Source organism: Poecilia reticulata, chromosome 17 (genome assembly GCF_904066995.2).
Source record: "Poecilia reticulata chromosome 17, P_reticulata-male-v2, whole genome shotgun sequence".
NCBI lineage: Eukaryota > Metazoa > Chordata > Actinopteri > Cyprinodontiformes > Poeciliidae > Poecilia > Poecilia reticulata.
The window spans coordinates 28,847,455-28,862,851 of NC_088846.1; the positions used below are offsets into that span (position 1 = coordinate 28,847,455).

The 15,397-nt window shown below is 38.5% G+C and overlaps 2 protein-coding genes across 2 annotated transcripts; both read right to left on the reverse strand.

Moving 5' to 3' along the window:
* Positions 1-1,077: 1,077 nt before the first annotated feature.
* On the reverse strand, positions 1,078-8,995 carry LOC103479985 (uncharacterized). Its single transcript, XM_008434708.3, has 2 exons — positions 8,720-8,995; positions 1,078-2,705 (listed from the first exon to the last, which is right to left on the reverse strand). Exons 1-2 carry the CDS (start codon positions 8,916-8,918, stop codon positions 1,693-1,695), a joined length of 1,212 nt encoding a protein of 403 aa, XP_008432930.2. The 5' UTR covers positions 8,919-8,995; the 3' UTR covers positions 1,078-1,692.
* Positions 8,996-11,400: 2,405 nt separating this feature from the next.
* Positions 11,401-15,324, reverse strand: LOC103479981 (uncharacterized). The gene is made up of 2 exons (XM_081598202.1): positions 15,005-15,324; positions 11,401-13,202 (listed from the first exon to the last, which is right to left on the reverse strand). Exons 1-2 carry the CDS (start codon positions 15,201-15,203, stop codon positions 12,169-12,171), a joined length of 1,233 nt encoding a protein of 410 aa, XP_081454328.1. The 5' UTR covers positions 15,204-15,324; the 3' UTR covers positions 11,401-12,168.
* Between the last annotated feature and the right edge of the window lie 73 nt (positions 15,325-15,397).

Here is a 15,397-nt window from a genome sequence, read left to right on the forward strand (position 1 = left end):
CCATACCATTTAGAAAAAATGAAATGCACATTTAAAGTAAAAAAATGACATCACAAAGTACATAAACAATTATTCCAATTGTTAAAAAATCTAGAAACAAATCTAATGTTGCTTAGGGTACGGTTAGGGTAATTTGATTTTGGGGCCCTCTAGTTCTGCCAACAATGTGGACTGACTGCAATCAGCAGTCCGATCATTAGTTCATTCACACACCTGCTATAAACTTATTGCATCTCTGACAGTGCTGTTTACTTTATATACATGTATAATAGAATACATTTATTGGCCAAATGATTTCTAGGCGCCGATTTACTTAATTTTGGGGGATCATGATTGGTCGATATTTACATGTGAAGCCCATCTTATCCCTTAATCTTATCTTTGTCAGCAAAGGTTTATAAATCAGCATATTGAAGCCAAAAATACCTCAGAAATATGCAGAGCCAATCATGACTATAACCTAATTTAAACTCAGTTTCACACAAAGACCCAGCATAAATGTTTGACTGTTGAAGTGGACTGTCGTTTTCAGGCACATTGTCTATTAGCAGCTTTATAAATCTTTTACATTACAGTACCAAGGCACATTAAAACAAACCTTTATCTTGGCTTTTTTTCTATTCTTCCTCTTTCTTTTCTGCCTCCCTGAAGGTTTAAGTCCTTTTTGAGACATTGTTTTGCTAACTTAACTTCTGACCGGAGCTTTGGACGTTTGGATGCTCTGCACTTTGCACAGCAGCTCATGTTACCGGGGAAGCATGCGGTACCTACCGTGGCCACCAGGCGACGAAAGAGCAATTTTTTTTTTAACCCATAAAATAATGATTTCTACAAATGTATATTATTGTAAAAACAAATCCCTTCACAGTGAAATTTTGTGTTTTTCATGTTATGACATAGAAATTATTACTAAAAAACAAAAAAAATAAGCTATACTGAGTGGAGACTGACCCTTAGTGGTCTTGGAGCCCTAAGCGGCTGCTTAGTTTGCTTATGCCTTGGGCTGTAGACGTAGTGGTTAGAGATTTTTTTTTAAGTTGTTTGATAGCCAGCAATAAATGGAGAAAAACAACTTCGTATTAATTCACAAGTTTTTATTTTGAAACAAAAGATAGTCCATACCATTTAGGGGAAAAAATGAAATACACACTTCAAGTAAAAAATGACATATCACAAAGCAGATAAACAATTATTCCAACTGCTAAAAAGCTAGAAATATATCTAAGTAATAGTTTCAGAGTTTTTTTTTACTTCTTTGATACCTCCAAGTGTCACATAAATTGACACACAAAATTTTTCAGTAAAGCATGAAAAGTTGGTATGTTACTCATGACAAACAGATTTCCATCTGAAAGTCAAATTTTTGAGGAGGATTCTAGATTCAGGATGCTGAAGGCGTTCTGACTGGCTACTTTGCAAAAGTCAGTCAGTGGCTGAAAACAAAAGTGAAAACAACCCAAGAAAGGGTTTAATATTTCTTACAGTAAATCTGTGAGTTAAATGACTAATTCGCACGTTTGTGTATTTATTTCATGTGGAAATTCAGATCACAACATAAAAGAACACTTTTCTCCTCCATATTTCTTGTGAAAAACCCAGCTCCTGAATGTGGGTTCTAATGAGAATAATTAAGTAACCAATTACAAAGAACAATTTTGTTTTACAGGTTTGGCTTCAAAGCGGCCCCTGACTTCAATGAGTTTTCATGTGATTACTCAACTTATGCTTTCGATAGAAGCTTTTTTCACAAAACTGGCATGAAAAACGCTTCTCAGTTGTATGAGTTTTCTTGTGACGACTTAAGTGACTCATTCGCGAGAAACTTTTTCCACATGTTTCACATGAAAAAGGCCTCTCGCCTGTATGAATTCTCTTGTGGACATTAAAGTTACCAATTACACGGAACTTCTTTCCACATATCTGGCATGAAAAAGGCCTCTCACCTGTATGAATTCTCTTGTGGAGATTTAAAGAGCCAATTTGAGAGAAACTCTTTCCGCATGTTTCACATGAAAAAGGTTTCTCACCTGTATGAACTCTCTTGTGGATATTTAAAGAGCCAATTTGAAAGAAACTCTTTCCGCATGTTTCACATGAAAAAGGTCTCTCCACAGTGTGGTTTTGATAATGGTTTTTCAACTTCATCTTTTGTGTAAAACATCTCCCACAAATGTCACATTTGAAAGGTATTTGCTTTGTGTCATTATCAGACTGACTCTCTGACACAGAGCAGCTGCTTCCTTTCTGATCTTTGCTCTCAATCACTGGAGATATATGAAGGGAAAGCTGCTCTGTTCTTGTCTCTTCTTCATTCATATCATCTTCCTGAAGAGTAGAAGTCTCAATCAAAGCAACAAACTGCTTCTGGACAAGCTGCTCTCCCTCCTGACTGCTGCAGAGGTCCTTCTGATCCTGTCCAGTTGGTAAATCTTCTGGTGGCTGCTGTTCATGTTGAAGCACCAAAGAATCAAGCTCCTCTTTTATTATATATGTTAGTGGATATTCCATTTCCTCATATTTAAACAGTGTATGTTCTGGTTCCTCCTCTTCTTTTTTAAACCATTTAGGTTCTGGTTCCATCTGTTCCTCTTCAGTCCACTGAGGTTCTGCTTCTTTCTGGTCCTGACTGGACCTACTTGCCAGGCTCCAGACTTGTTGTATGACAGACGCTTCCTCCTTATTTGAGACACTTGGCTGTTGAAGGTCTGTGGGAACAAAGAATGACATAATTACTATAATTTAATTGATGACCATCTCATGGATCAGCCTGCTTTTCCCTGCAGATTCTAGTCTGTAGGCATCATACGATTAATTAATCGATTAATCTAAAATTAGCTTGTAGAGTTTAACTGAAAAACAGGTGTAGTGTCCTCCACACTAAGTTACAGTTGTACAGTTCAAAAGACTTTAGTCCCACAGTACAGTTTCACAGTTTTTTTTTTTAATTCACAAATTAATTCTTAATTTTATGGCATTCAACAGTGAAAGTCCTAAAATCATTGTACATTATGACAATGTGTTTTTAATCTCACTTGTAACTTCACTTTTTAAAGTTGACCAGACTGTAGAAACTTTAATCAGTAGAACATGACATTGTGGTTCTCTGGATTATGAATGTGATCAGACACAGAGACTTGTTTCTCTAAGCCACTATTCAATAAAGACAAAGAAGAGGGCATTTCCTTAAATTAGGCAGGTATCTTGATGTTCAAAACAACGTGGATGCAAGAGAAGATTGAAATGTCCGGTCTAAAATTTAAACCAATTCATTATTGCTCAGACTTATTTAGTTAAATAAGTGAATGTGCGAGAGATGATGCTGGATGAGTTTTTCTCAACACCACAGACTGACGAGGATGGTGCAGCAGGCCAAAACACATCTCCAGGTCTCTCTGTAAGAGAACTGCAGCCAAGAGGAACATCCTGGAGTCATCAGGTCTCCATAGCAATAATCAGACACTGCATTCATGAAAACTGGATGTATGGGAGAAATAACACAACAAATAATTTCCTATCATCGAACAACCATGACGGTGTTGCGTCAATCCGCGTTTCCCCATCAGATGCGGTTCCCCCTGCGTCTTCTTGCCACTCTGCCCCGCCCACGTGGCAAAATACGCGCGTGCTCGTTATGAGCACTGAAAAAGCACTCGTGTAGCAAGCACACGCTTGTTCTGCGTGCTTATCTGAGGAACTACGGACACCGTGAAAGCTCAAATAACATGCTTCGGCAAAGGTGTCACACTTTCTTCACGTTTTTGCGTGAAATTAATAATAATACTAATTAGATAGATAGATAGATAGATAGATAGATAGATAGATAGATAGATAGATAGATAGATAGATAGATAGATAGATAGATAGATAGATAGATAGATAGATAGATAGATAGATAGATAGATAGATAGATAGATAGATAGATAGATAGATAGATAGATAGATAGATAGATAGATAGATAGAGCTATATGAATTAAAAACAGGGAAATGCATTATAATGCTCAATATTACCCATCAGATACCGTCATATTTCACCCATCAGATACCGTTTCCCCACGGTATCTGATGGGTGATACCACAATAGAGGGCGTTCATTTTATAGCGTTAACATCGGAGCTCTAAGTGGTCCGGTATGAAAGGGGTGTGATAGAACGGTACCACAGCACTTTTAAATGTCAATAATCAGAATACAAAAATTGTTGCTGTTGTTTTAAAATGTTTATGTCAGTCTGCCTTTCCCCCATCGATGTTTTCCGACCGCCCTGCACCTTAGGAGGTAAAACAAAAAAAAAAAACACGCACATTGAGCAAAACTCTTGAAACAGGAGAAGCAGAACATAAAACGGAGCCACGAACTAGATGTGAATTATGGCATAAAAACAGAGAATCCGACGCTAAACAGTGAAAAATCAACACATGATTTGAAACACATGACAATTAGGCAGCGCAGCAGGTGATGAGTGAAGATTACTGATGGTCAATAAATGATAAAATAAATCTAGCAACAGGAAAGAAACTAAAGTGGACATAGCAATAAACCAAGAGAGGATAATACAAATCAAAGGAAACTAAATGAAAATGAATGAAGAACAAAATGCAAGAATAAACAAAGAAACTAAAGTAAATACAGAGGAATAAACTGATATGGCAAGACCTCTTGAGCAATAATTAATACAGAGGACTGTATGGCAAGAATAAACAGACACCATTTCCAGATAAAAGGTAAAATAATATTGTTGAAGTGCCATGGGTTTGTTGAGACCAGATCTAGTACTGAGAATAAATATATCTTACAGACCATAACAGTAAAGAACTGATCACTTATTTATGTTTTTAATTAGATTTCAGGGTTTCCCCCAGAAAACTTGCTAAGCCCGGTGGTTAGGGCGCCGAGGTGGTCCACCGGTGGTCCACCGTGTTTTTGTATTAATAAACTGCAATTAGAATTTATTGCTTTTTAGGTTTGCCAGCTAAACTACTCCCCCTGTCCTAGATTTCACTAAATCTAACACAGAAGCTGTTAGATGTGCTGATGTTTTTTAGCAACAAAAGGGGCCCCTAAGTCATATTCTGCCCCAGGTCTCATGCAGCCTGGGACCGGCCCTGCATGATGAGTTAAACCTGCTGCACTGCGCAGAGATGAGCAACAAATGGGAGATTTAATTCAACGCTGCTAATGTGGCTTTAGTAGCTCTTTCATTTCGTGTCTGCTGAGTTTTTAACAAGGGGACACAGAAATTATTTTGGTTGGTCGAGTTTTTCAGATGTGCAGTGGCCGCGCACATTAACGCTGTCTGGCTAAGTGGACAAAGCATTTGATACGGTTTGATGCATTGTGGAACCGGAAACAAAATACAAGTAATAATATAATAATATAAAATCTGCGTGATGCGTGACTGCGAGGAGAGCGCGAAAGCTCCTCACCGGGTTAAACCTGCACGATGAGAGATTAGCACTGGGTCGTTAACCACTAACGCACCAACCAACCGCGAACACAGACCTAAACTTCAGTGGCGGAGCCAGAGGGGGGGCCAGTGCCCCCCCTGTCATCTGATTGGCCCCGCCAATGACCCCCCTGTTGATTGACATGTAACAGGTACATTATTTGGAATCATTCTAAGTCAACCTAATATCTAAAGAAGAAAAACAATAATATAAGTGAATGTGCGAGATATGATGCTGGATGAGTTTTTCTCAACACCACAGACTGACGTGGTCTGTATATGGACTTATATAAAACTTTATATAAGTCCATGTGACGACATAAATAGATTTTTATCAGGCGCGATACCAGCCTCCTTTATACTTATAAAAACAAGCTGAAATTGTTCTTCTGGGTGTTTCAGTTATGCTGCGCTGTGGTGCAACTCAAAGGCTAAAGCGCTTCATACCTGGTGGCGATGGTAAAACACCAATAAGTTATTTATTGATCCTCCACAAAAAGGAGAAAAAACCGAAGAGGGGCCGACAATATTCGTAGTTTGGAGCAGAGGTTGGGTTGGAGTTTTTTTGTTGTCCGTCAAAGAAAAAAATAATTTCCAATTTGTAGTCATCAAACGAAACATTTATTACTTCTCTGTGAGAACGTTTTTGAAATCAGGTAACATTTCACAAAATGACGTGATTAGAAGACGACAGAACTCTGATCGTTTCCTGATCCCGCATCACTTCCCTCAGCGGGAGAAAAACCAGCAGAAGCAGATCAGCTGCTGGACGCTCCAAAGCCTCTGGTCCCTTAAAGCAACCAGATCAGAGATGATTCTCTGACTGATATTGTTCTTAGTATGATTAATAATGAGCTCCACGATGTTCTCTGTGCGTAAAGTTGAAACTGTCTGCGCACCAAGTGTCATCAGCGCTTCATCACATTCTGGACAGAAACCAGCGGACTGCTCTCTGTTCTTATCAAGACGAGGTGAGGAGGGAATCTGACATATTAACTCAGTTAAGTTTTTACTGGTTTTGTTTTTAAAACACCATTAACATAAGCAGTGTAACTATATATTGTATATTTGGCGTTTGTCATCTCATGTGTGATTAATTGGAGCATAACGGTGGAGCATTTATGCGCATTTATTGCCCAGCGCTCTGCGCTTGTTTCTGCCTAACGGATCTGCACTTTAATTTCTTTCCTCTGTCAACAGTCAGCTGTTATTCCTCTACTTAAACTACAATAAGTAGATCACATTCTCTTTAGGTTTTCTCTGTGTGCTCCAAACTCATTAAATGTAAACTCATTAGAAGCCCGAACCACCATCAGGCAAATAATTCTGGTCTGACCCGGACTATTGTTACCTGTCAAATTACCTGTCCAAACAGAGCTTCCTAACCAAGGTGTCCATAACTCTTCAACACGCTGTCAGCTCCCGGTCAGAAAGACGCATTTAGTTCAGTGTCCATGAGATGATATTCAGAAAGATCTTTTATCTGATTGATTTTAGTTTCCTCTGCGATGAACCTCTTTGCGTAAAGTCTATCATGTCTCCATGTGCGCCAGTCAAAGGTGTTAATTATAACATGTCAAATGACAGAGGGGTTTAAAAAATAACCAAATATTCAGTTTGGTTATTTTTTAAATATAAATATATAATATAATATGTGCGCACACACATTTAAAATTTTGCCCCCCCAGAGGTAGTCCTGGCCCCCCCTTAGCCTCCCCAACTTTAAAAGTCTAGCTCCGCCACTGCTAAACTTTACAGGAAAGACGGGGCCAAACGCTGGGCAGAGTGTTGAGATGTAAACGCCGCATAATGTTTTGTTCACAAATATACATCATTCTCACCGCTCCTCAATGCACCTCTGAAAGCGCGACTTCAAGTTATTCCTGCGGTTCACATAAAGCTGCGCAACCAGAGCTAACGCAGTGGGTTTAAACTCTTACCTTAATCAATAACTCCTCATAACTAATCACAATTTCTCACAGAGTGTTGATATAAATATCCATAGCGGTCAGCCTGTGTGCAGTTCGAGGGAAAGGAGGAGCGTGGGATCCGCGCTGAGGTAAACTTAATCCAGCTAAGGCAGCGCGCGAGGCAACGCGCCAAGGCGGCAGCGGTTTGATTGGTCCAGCTTTAAATGCATAAACTATAAACATATCTTCTATAAACATATCTTTTAGAATTAAATCTGCTCCGGTAGTGAAACGCTCAGAGTAACCGAGACACTTGCAATCAAACTAAAAAAAACAAACAAAAAAATTTAATTTTTCTAAAAAAGAAAATAAGAAATGCTTAGCCTGGCGGTGGCGCTAGTAAAGCATGGGGGAAACCCTGGATTTGACATATTTATTTCTTCAATATTATTTTTCATGTCAGTGTTAATGTCATGAGGCTGATCACTCAATTACAGTTTCAATTTGACTCATTAGGATTTGATTAAGAATCAGATTTGTTCTTTGTAATTTCTGTCCAGTAAAATTATTAATCTATAAATCAATAGGCAGGTCTATATAAAGATATAATCCATGTTTCTGTCTCATATTTGTATGGCATTAAAAGGACCTGGAACTTTTGTTTTTCCACTGAAAGCTCTGGTTTGCACAATAAATGCCATGTGGGTGAAGTTTTATGGATGACACTCTGATGTCCCATTTTCCTGAAGGCAGCACAGAGCTGCAACCACCAGAAACCGACAGAAACACTGAAGAGAAGAAGAGCCATGATTAATGTAGTTACAGTTCTATCCATGTTTTAATGTAATGAGCTCAGTCGTTTGCAAATAGTTCAAAGTTTAAACTGGGGGTCATTTTGTGTAATATTTAACAACTAGAAAATGGCACAAAATAAGAATATTTTTTCCACTCTGGCTGCTGTTAGGCCTACCAATTTTAACTTGAATGTCCATTGCATTTTTCGTAGACGCCTGTGAAAATAATTTCTATTCCCATGGCTTTTTTGTTATCTGGGAAATTATTTTTGATGATAAATACAGAAACGAGCTTAAAAATCAAAACATCTACAATAATGATAGTAATACTAAGAATAAAATAATAGTGCAAAATAGCCTACAAATTCTTTGGTGGGGGGCGGTGAGGGACCTGGATAAGGGTTGGGGGGGCGCTGGCCCAAAAAAGGTTGAGAAACACTGTGCTAGCCTCTGTAGCATCAGAGCTAACAGCTAAATCAGTTCCTGTTCAGCAGCAACTGGAGCTGCAGCAACTATCGCCGCTGACGGATCTCTGTCTGCAGTGAAAACATCAGCACCTTTATCCAGACCTACCAGAACTTTGTCTCTGCAGCTCCGAACCGACTCTGTGTAGCTTAATTTCTGGTTTCCAGTCGATCCCCATCATTCTGCGCTGAGCATCGAGCTCTTCCTCGTAGCAAATGATGGTTTTTTCAACCTCTGTGAAGATTTCTTGAGCAGCAGCAGTTAGTCGCTCTCTGATAAACTCTCTGAGATGCTGAACTGAAGACATGGTTGCTGAAATATTATCAGATATGGGTCAATGCAGCAGCTATCTAGCTTAGCGTATGCAGGCTTCTTCTTCGATGTTTTTTGGCAGTTGGTAAACAAGGAAATTGGTGCAATACTGCCCCCTACTGAACTGGAGTGTGGACAACCGAAAAACGGGGGGAAAACAACTTCGTATTAATTCATAAGTCTTTATTTGGAGACAAAAGGTAGTCCATACCATTTAGAAAAAATGAAATGCACATTTAAAGTAAAGAAATTACATCACAAAGCACATAAACAATTATTCCAATTGTTAAAAAATCTAGAAGCATATCTATTATTGCTTAGGGTACTGTTAGGGTAATATTGCTAAGCAAAATTTGGTTTTGAGGCCCTCTAGTTCTGCCAACAATGTGGACTGACTGCAATCAGCAGTCCGATCATTAGTTCATTCACACACCTTCTATAAACTTATTGCTTCTCTATCTCTGATAGTGCTATTTACATTATATACATGTATAATGGAATATTTATTGGCCAACTGATTTATCGACCAGTTGATTTCTAGGCGCCGATTTACTTAGTTTTCGGGGATCATGATTGGCCGATATTTACATGTGAAGCCCATCTTATCCCTTAATCTTATCTTTGTCAGCAAAGGTTTATAAATCAGTTTCTGTCCTCTTCTGCTCTGCAGTGAGAGGTTTGACTGACAGACTGGCCCACCAGGTCAGGTCTACACGTTTAGAGTTAACAATATTCACCCCACCGTTGCAACTCAGTGACTTTCTTGCTATATTTAGCGACATTTCAGACAAAAAAGAAATTGGTATCGGCCAAAATCAAAATCAGCAGGTCAGGCATTTTAAAGGTCGGTAATCAGGGATTGGCCAGAAAACAGTAATCGGTGCAGCCATACGCACATATTCATGACATTCTTTGATTAAATAAATTTATCTTAAGCGTAACTCCAATAGCTAAAATTTTTATTTATACCAGGTGAGTCTTTCTCCCCTGAGAATGTGAACTGGTACCATTACTGTACTTATTCTGAACCTTCAAATGATTTTAACAGAAGTTTCACATAATTTAGAAATTGATGTAAAATAATGTTTGTTTTAACCACAAAATGATTATGGTCAGCAGCTAACAATATATCCCCAACTACAACATAGAGAAGCTCATTGATGTTGCAGCTGTGTAGCCTGACATAAGAACATTTTGCTAGACAAGGTCAAACATTGAAAAGTCTTAATTATTGTTGCCAATGTAACTGGGTCTATATTAATAGTTTTATATTTCCACAAAATATGTTATTTTATGTATTTGTCTGCTTCTACTTGACTGTTGCTGTGTTCCTCTGTGTCTACTATAAGAGGTTTGGTCCTCCAACTCCGCCTTATTTTCTTCTTCTTTTGTTCAGGGTCCTCCAGGACTATTATAAATATTAAGTTATTAATTTCCTCTCCCCTTTTGTTATTCGTTCCACTGGGGAGAGGCAAGTTTTATAATCTATTGTAATCCTTTCATTTATATTGTTCAAATGTTTATTTTTCCTTCTGTATTAATGATAAGTGTTTGGATATTTTCATTTGAGTTGCTATTACACCTTTATATCATTTGATGCATGCTAACTATTATTTTGTATAGATCGGGTTGGAGAACTGGAGCACATGCTAGGTGCTAATGCTAATATCTCCCGATTGACAGATTAAATAAACGGAGACCGCCTCCAATCCCAGACTTGATGTCTTGTGGTTTGTCTGATCACCACACAACACACACAACGCAGAAATCCACCGGTCACACCAAACATTATCAAACACGGCAGTTTGAAGCCAAAAATACCTCAGAAATATGCAGAGCCAATCATGACTATCACCTAATTTAAACTCAGTTTCACACAAAGACCCAGCATAAATGTTTGACTGTTGAAGTGGACTGTCGTTATCAGGCAAATTGTCTATTAGCAGCTTTATAAATCTTTTACATTACAGTACCAAGGCACATTAAAACAAACCTTTATCTTGGATTTTTTTCCCTATTCTTCCTTTTTCTTTTCTGCCTCCCTGAAGGTTTAAGTTCTTTTTTGAGACATTGTTTTGCTAACTTAACTTCTGACCGGAGCTTTGGACGTTTGGATGCTCTGCACTTTGCACAGCAGCTCATGTTACCGGGGACGCATGCGGTACCTACCGTGGCCACCAGGGGGCCCCAAAGAGCAATAGTTTTTTTTAACCCATAAAATAATGATTTCTACAAATGTATATTATTGTAAAAACAAATCACTTCAAAGTGAAATTTTGTGTTTTTGATGTTATGACATAGAAATTATTACTAAAAAACAAAAAAAAAAAGCTATACTGAGTAGAGACTGACCCTTAGTGGTCTTGGAGCCCTAAGTGGCTGCTTAGTTTGCTTATGCCTTGGGCTGTAGTAGTGGTTAGAGATTTTTTTTTAAGTTGTTTGATAGCCGGCAATAAATGGGGAAAAACAACTTCGTATTAATTCACAAGTTTTTATTTTGAAACAAAAGATAGTCCATACCATTTAGGAAAAAATGAAATACACATTTCAAGTAAGAAATGACATATCACAAAGCAGATAAACAATTATTCCAACTGCTAAAAACTTAGAAATATATTTAATATATGTAGTAGTTTCAGAGTTTGTTTTATGTTCTTTGATACATCCAAGCAGCAAATAAATTCATACATGAAATTCTTCAGCAAAGCATGAAAAGTTGGTATGTTACTCATGACAAACAGATTTCCATCTGAAAGTCAAATTTTGAGGAGGATTCTAGATTCAGGATGCTGAAGGCGTTCTGACTGGCTACTTTGCAAAAGTCAGTCAGTGGCATGTTAAGTAACATGGTGCCTCAATATTTACACTTACAAACCAGATGAAATGGATTTGAATATTCTAAATATACTTTAACAAGTTTCATAGATATGCACCACAATAAAAAGAATCCATAAATGGGCAACCAAAAATATGTGAAGGTCTAATGCATTTTGAAAAGTGAAAACAACCCAAGAAAGGGTTTAATATTTCTAACAGTAAATCTGTGAGTTAAATGACTAATTCGCACGTTTGTGTATTTATTTCATGTGGAAATTCAGTTTATCAACATAAAAGAACACTTTTCTCCTCCATATTTCACGAGGAAAACCCAGCTCCTGAATGTGGGTTCTAATGAGAATAATTAAGTAACCAATTACAAAGAACAATTTTGTTTTACAGGTTTGGCTTCAAAGCGGCCCCTGACTTCAATGGGTTTTCATGTGATTACTCAACTTATCCTTTCGATAGAAGCTTTTTTCACAAAACTGGCATGAAAAAGGCTTCTCATTTGTATGAGTTCTCTTGTGACGACTTAAGTGACCCATTCGCGAGAAACTTTTTCGGCAATATTCGCATGAAAAAGGTCTCTCACCTGTGTGAATTCTCTTGTGGGCTTTTAAATTACTAATTTCAGAGAAACTTTTTCCACATGTTTCACATGAAAAAGGCCTCTCACCAGTGTGAATTCTCTTGTGGACATTTAAGTGACTAATTGCACGGAAATTCTTTCCACATATCTGGCATGAAAAAGGCCTCTCACCGGTATGAATTCTCTTGTGGAGATTTAAACTACTAATTTGAGAGAAACTCTTTCCGCATGACTGACATGAAAAAGGTTTCTCACCTGTATGAATTCTCTTGTGCACTTTTAAATTAGTAATTCCAGAGAAACGTTTTCCACATGTTTCACATGAAAAACGTCTCTCAACAGTGTGGGTTCTGTAATGGATTTTCAACTTCTTCTTTTGTGTATAACATTTCCCACAAATGTCACATTTGAAAGATCTTTGCTTTGTGACAGTATCAGACTGACTCTCCGACACAGAGCAGCTGCTTCCTTCCTGATCTTTGCTCTCAAACGCTGGAGAGACATGCAGGGAAAGCTGCTCTGTTCTTGTCTCTTCTTCACTCATATCATCTTCCTGAAGAGTAGAAGTCTCTATCAAAGCAACAAACAACCGGTCCTGTCCAGTTGGTAAATGTTCTGGTGACAGCTGTTCATGTTGAAGCTCTGAAAAATCTAGCTCCTCTTTTCTTATGTATATTAGTGGATATTCTATTTCCTCAAATTTAAAGGAAGGTTCTGGTTCTGGTTCCTCCTCTTCTTTTTTAATCCATTTTGGTTCTGGTTCCATCTGTTCCTCTTCAGTCCACTGAGGTTCTGCTTCTTTCTGGTCCTGACTGGACCTACTTACCAGGCTCCAGACCTCCTCATTTGAGACACTTGGCTGTAGGAGGTCTGTGGGAACAAAGAATGACATCATTAATATAATTTAATTGATGACCATCTCATGGATCAGCCTGCTTTTTCCCTGCAGATTCTAGTCTGTAGGCATCATACGATTAATCTAAAATTAGCTTGTAGAGTTTAACTGAAAAACAGTTGTAGTGTCCTCCACACTAAGTTACAGTTGTACAGTTCAGAAGACTTCAGTCCCACAGTACAGTTTCACAGTTTTTTTTAATTCACAAATTAATTCTTAATTTTATGGCATTCAACAGTGAAAGTCCTAAAATCATTGTACATTATGACAATGTGTTTTTAATCTCACTTGTAACTTCACTTTTTAAAGTTGACCAGACTGTAGAAACTTTAATCAGTAGAACATGACATTCTGGTTCTCTGGATTATGAATGTGATCAGACACAGAGACTTGTTTCTCTAAGCCACTATTCAATAAAGACAAAGAAGAGGGCATTTCCTTAAATTAGGCAGGTATCTTGATGTTCAAAACAACGTGGATGCAAGAGAAGATTGAAAAGTCCGGTCTAAAATTTAAACCAATTCATTATTGCTCAGACTGTACATTTAGTTAAATAAGTGAATGTGCGAGAGATGATGCTGGATGAGTTTTTCTCAACACCACACACTGAGGAGGATGGTGCAGCAGGCCAAAACACATCTCCAGGTCTCTCTGTAACAGAGCTGCAGCCAAGAGGAACATCCTGGAGTCATCAGGTCTCCATAGCAATAATCAGACACTGCATTCATGAAAACTGGATGTTCGGGGAAAATAACACAATAATTTCCTATCAACAAAGTTGGAGATACCTGATCCATTTAACTTGAACATGTCCCACAGAACAAATCTGCAGCGACAGAGAGATATTTTATTAAACACATTTGAGAAATGTAGATTTACAGAAAACCATTTGCATTTTTCTGCTTTGACAGTTTTCCAGTGTCCCTGTAGAACTGGTCTGGGCCCCTGAACTGAAGGGATAACACCAAATTATTATTATTTACCATAACTAACTGGTGCTTTAAACCAATTTTATTTTTTTACCTTCAACAATAAATGAAAATGAAGATGTAGCATTTGAGCTTCAGCTGGAGAGAGAGAGGATCACAGCTTTGCTCTGCTACATCAGGGCTGTACAACCTGCAGCTCCATACCTGCAAGTGGCTCTGTGGCTCATTTAATATAAGAAACAATATTGCCCTTATTTGTTTCAATCCTTTCCATGTCTGTATGAATAAAGAACACAGCTCATCCTGCGTCTCCTCGTCTCCTTCATAATACTCTCCACTACTCTGATTTGCAAAATCACGTATGAGATTATGGGGTTGCACTCCGGTTTCCTCCCACAGTCCAAAAACATGACTGACAGGTTAATTGGCCTCTTCAAATTGTCCCTAGGTGTGAGAGTGTGTATGCATGGTTGTTTGTCCTGTGTGTCTCTGTGTTGCCTTGTGACAGACTGGCGACCTGTCCAAGGTGACCCCGCCTCTCGCCCGGAACGTTAGCTGGAGATGGGCATCAGCAACCCTCCCGACCCCATTAGGGACAAGGGTGTAAAGAAAATGGATGGATGGATGAGATTATAAATGAAGAATTTACACGTTGTATTTCAAATTTCCAGTACTAACACCTGGAGATATTAACGAATGACTCATAAACACGTTTGTGTTAGCCTCTGTAGCATCAGAGCTACCAGCTACATCAGTTCCTGTTCAGCAGCAACTGGAGCTGAATCAACTATCGCCGCTGACGGATCTCTGTCTGCTGTGAAAACATCAGCACCTTTATCCAGACCTACCAGAACTTTGTCTCTGCAGCTCCGAACCGACTCTGTGTAGCTTAATTTCTGGTTTCCAGTCGATCCCCATCATTCTGCGCTGAGCATCGAGCTCTTCCTCGTAGCTAATGATGGTTTTTTCAACCTCTGTGAAGATTTCTTGAGCAGCAGCAGTTAGTCGCTCTCTGATAAACTCTCTGAGATGCTGAACTGAAGACATGGTTGCTGAAATATTATCAGAGATCGATGGGACAATGCAGCAGTTTTCTAGCTTAGCCCAAGCGGGTTTCTTCTTTTTTTAATGTATTTTTGGCGTTTGGCAAACAAGGAAAATGGCGCAATACCGACCCCTACTGAATCGGAGTTTAGACAAGCCAGACATAATATCAGAGTAGACCCCGCATTGCCTGCTCC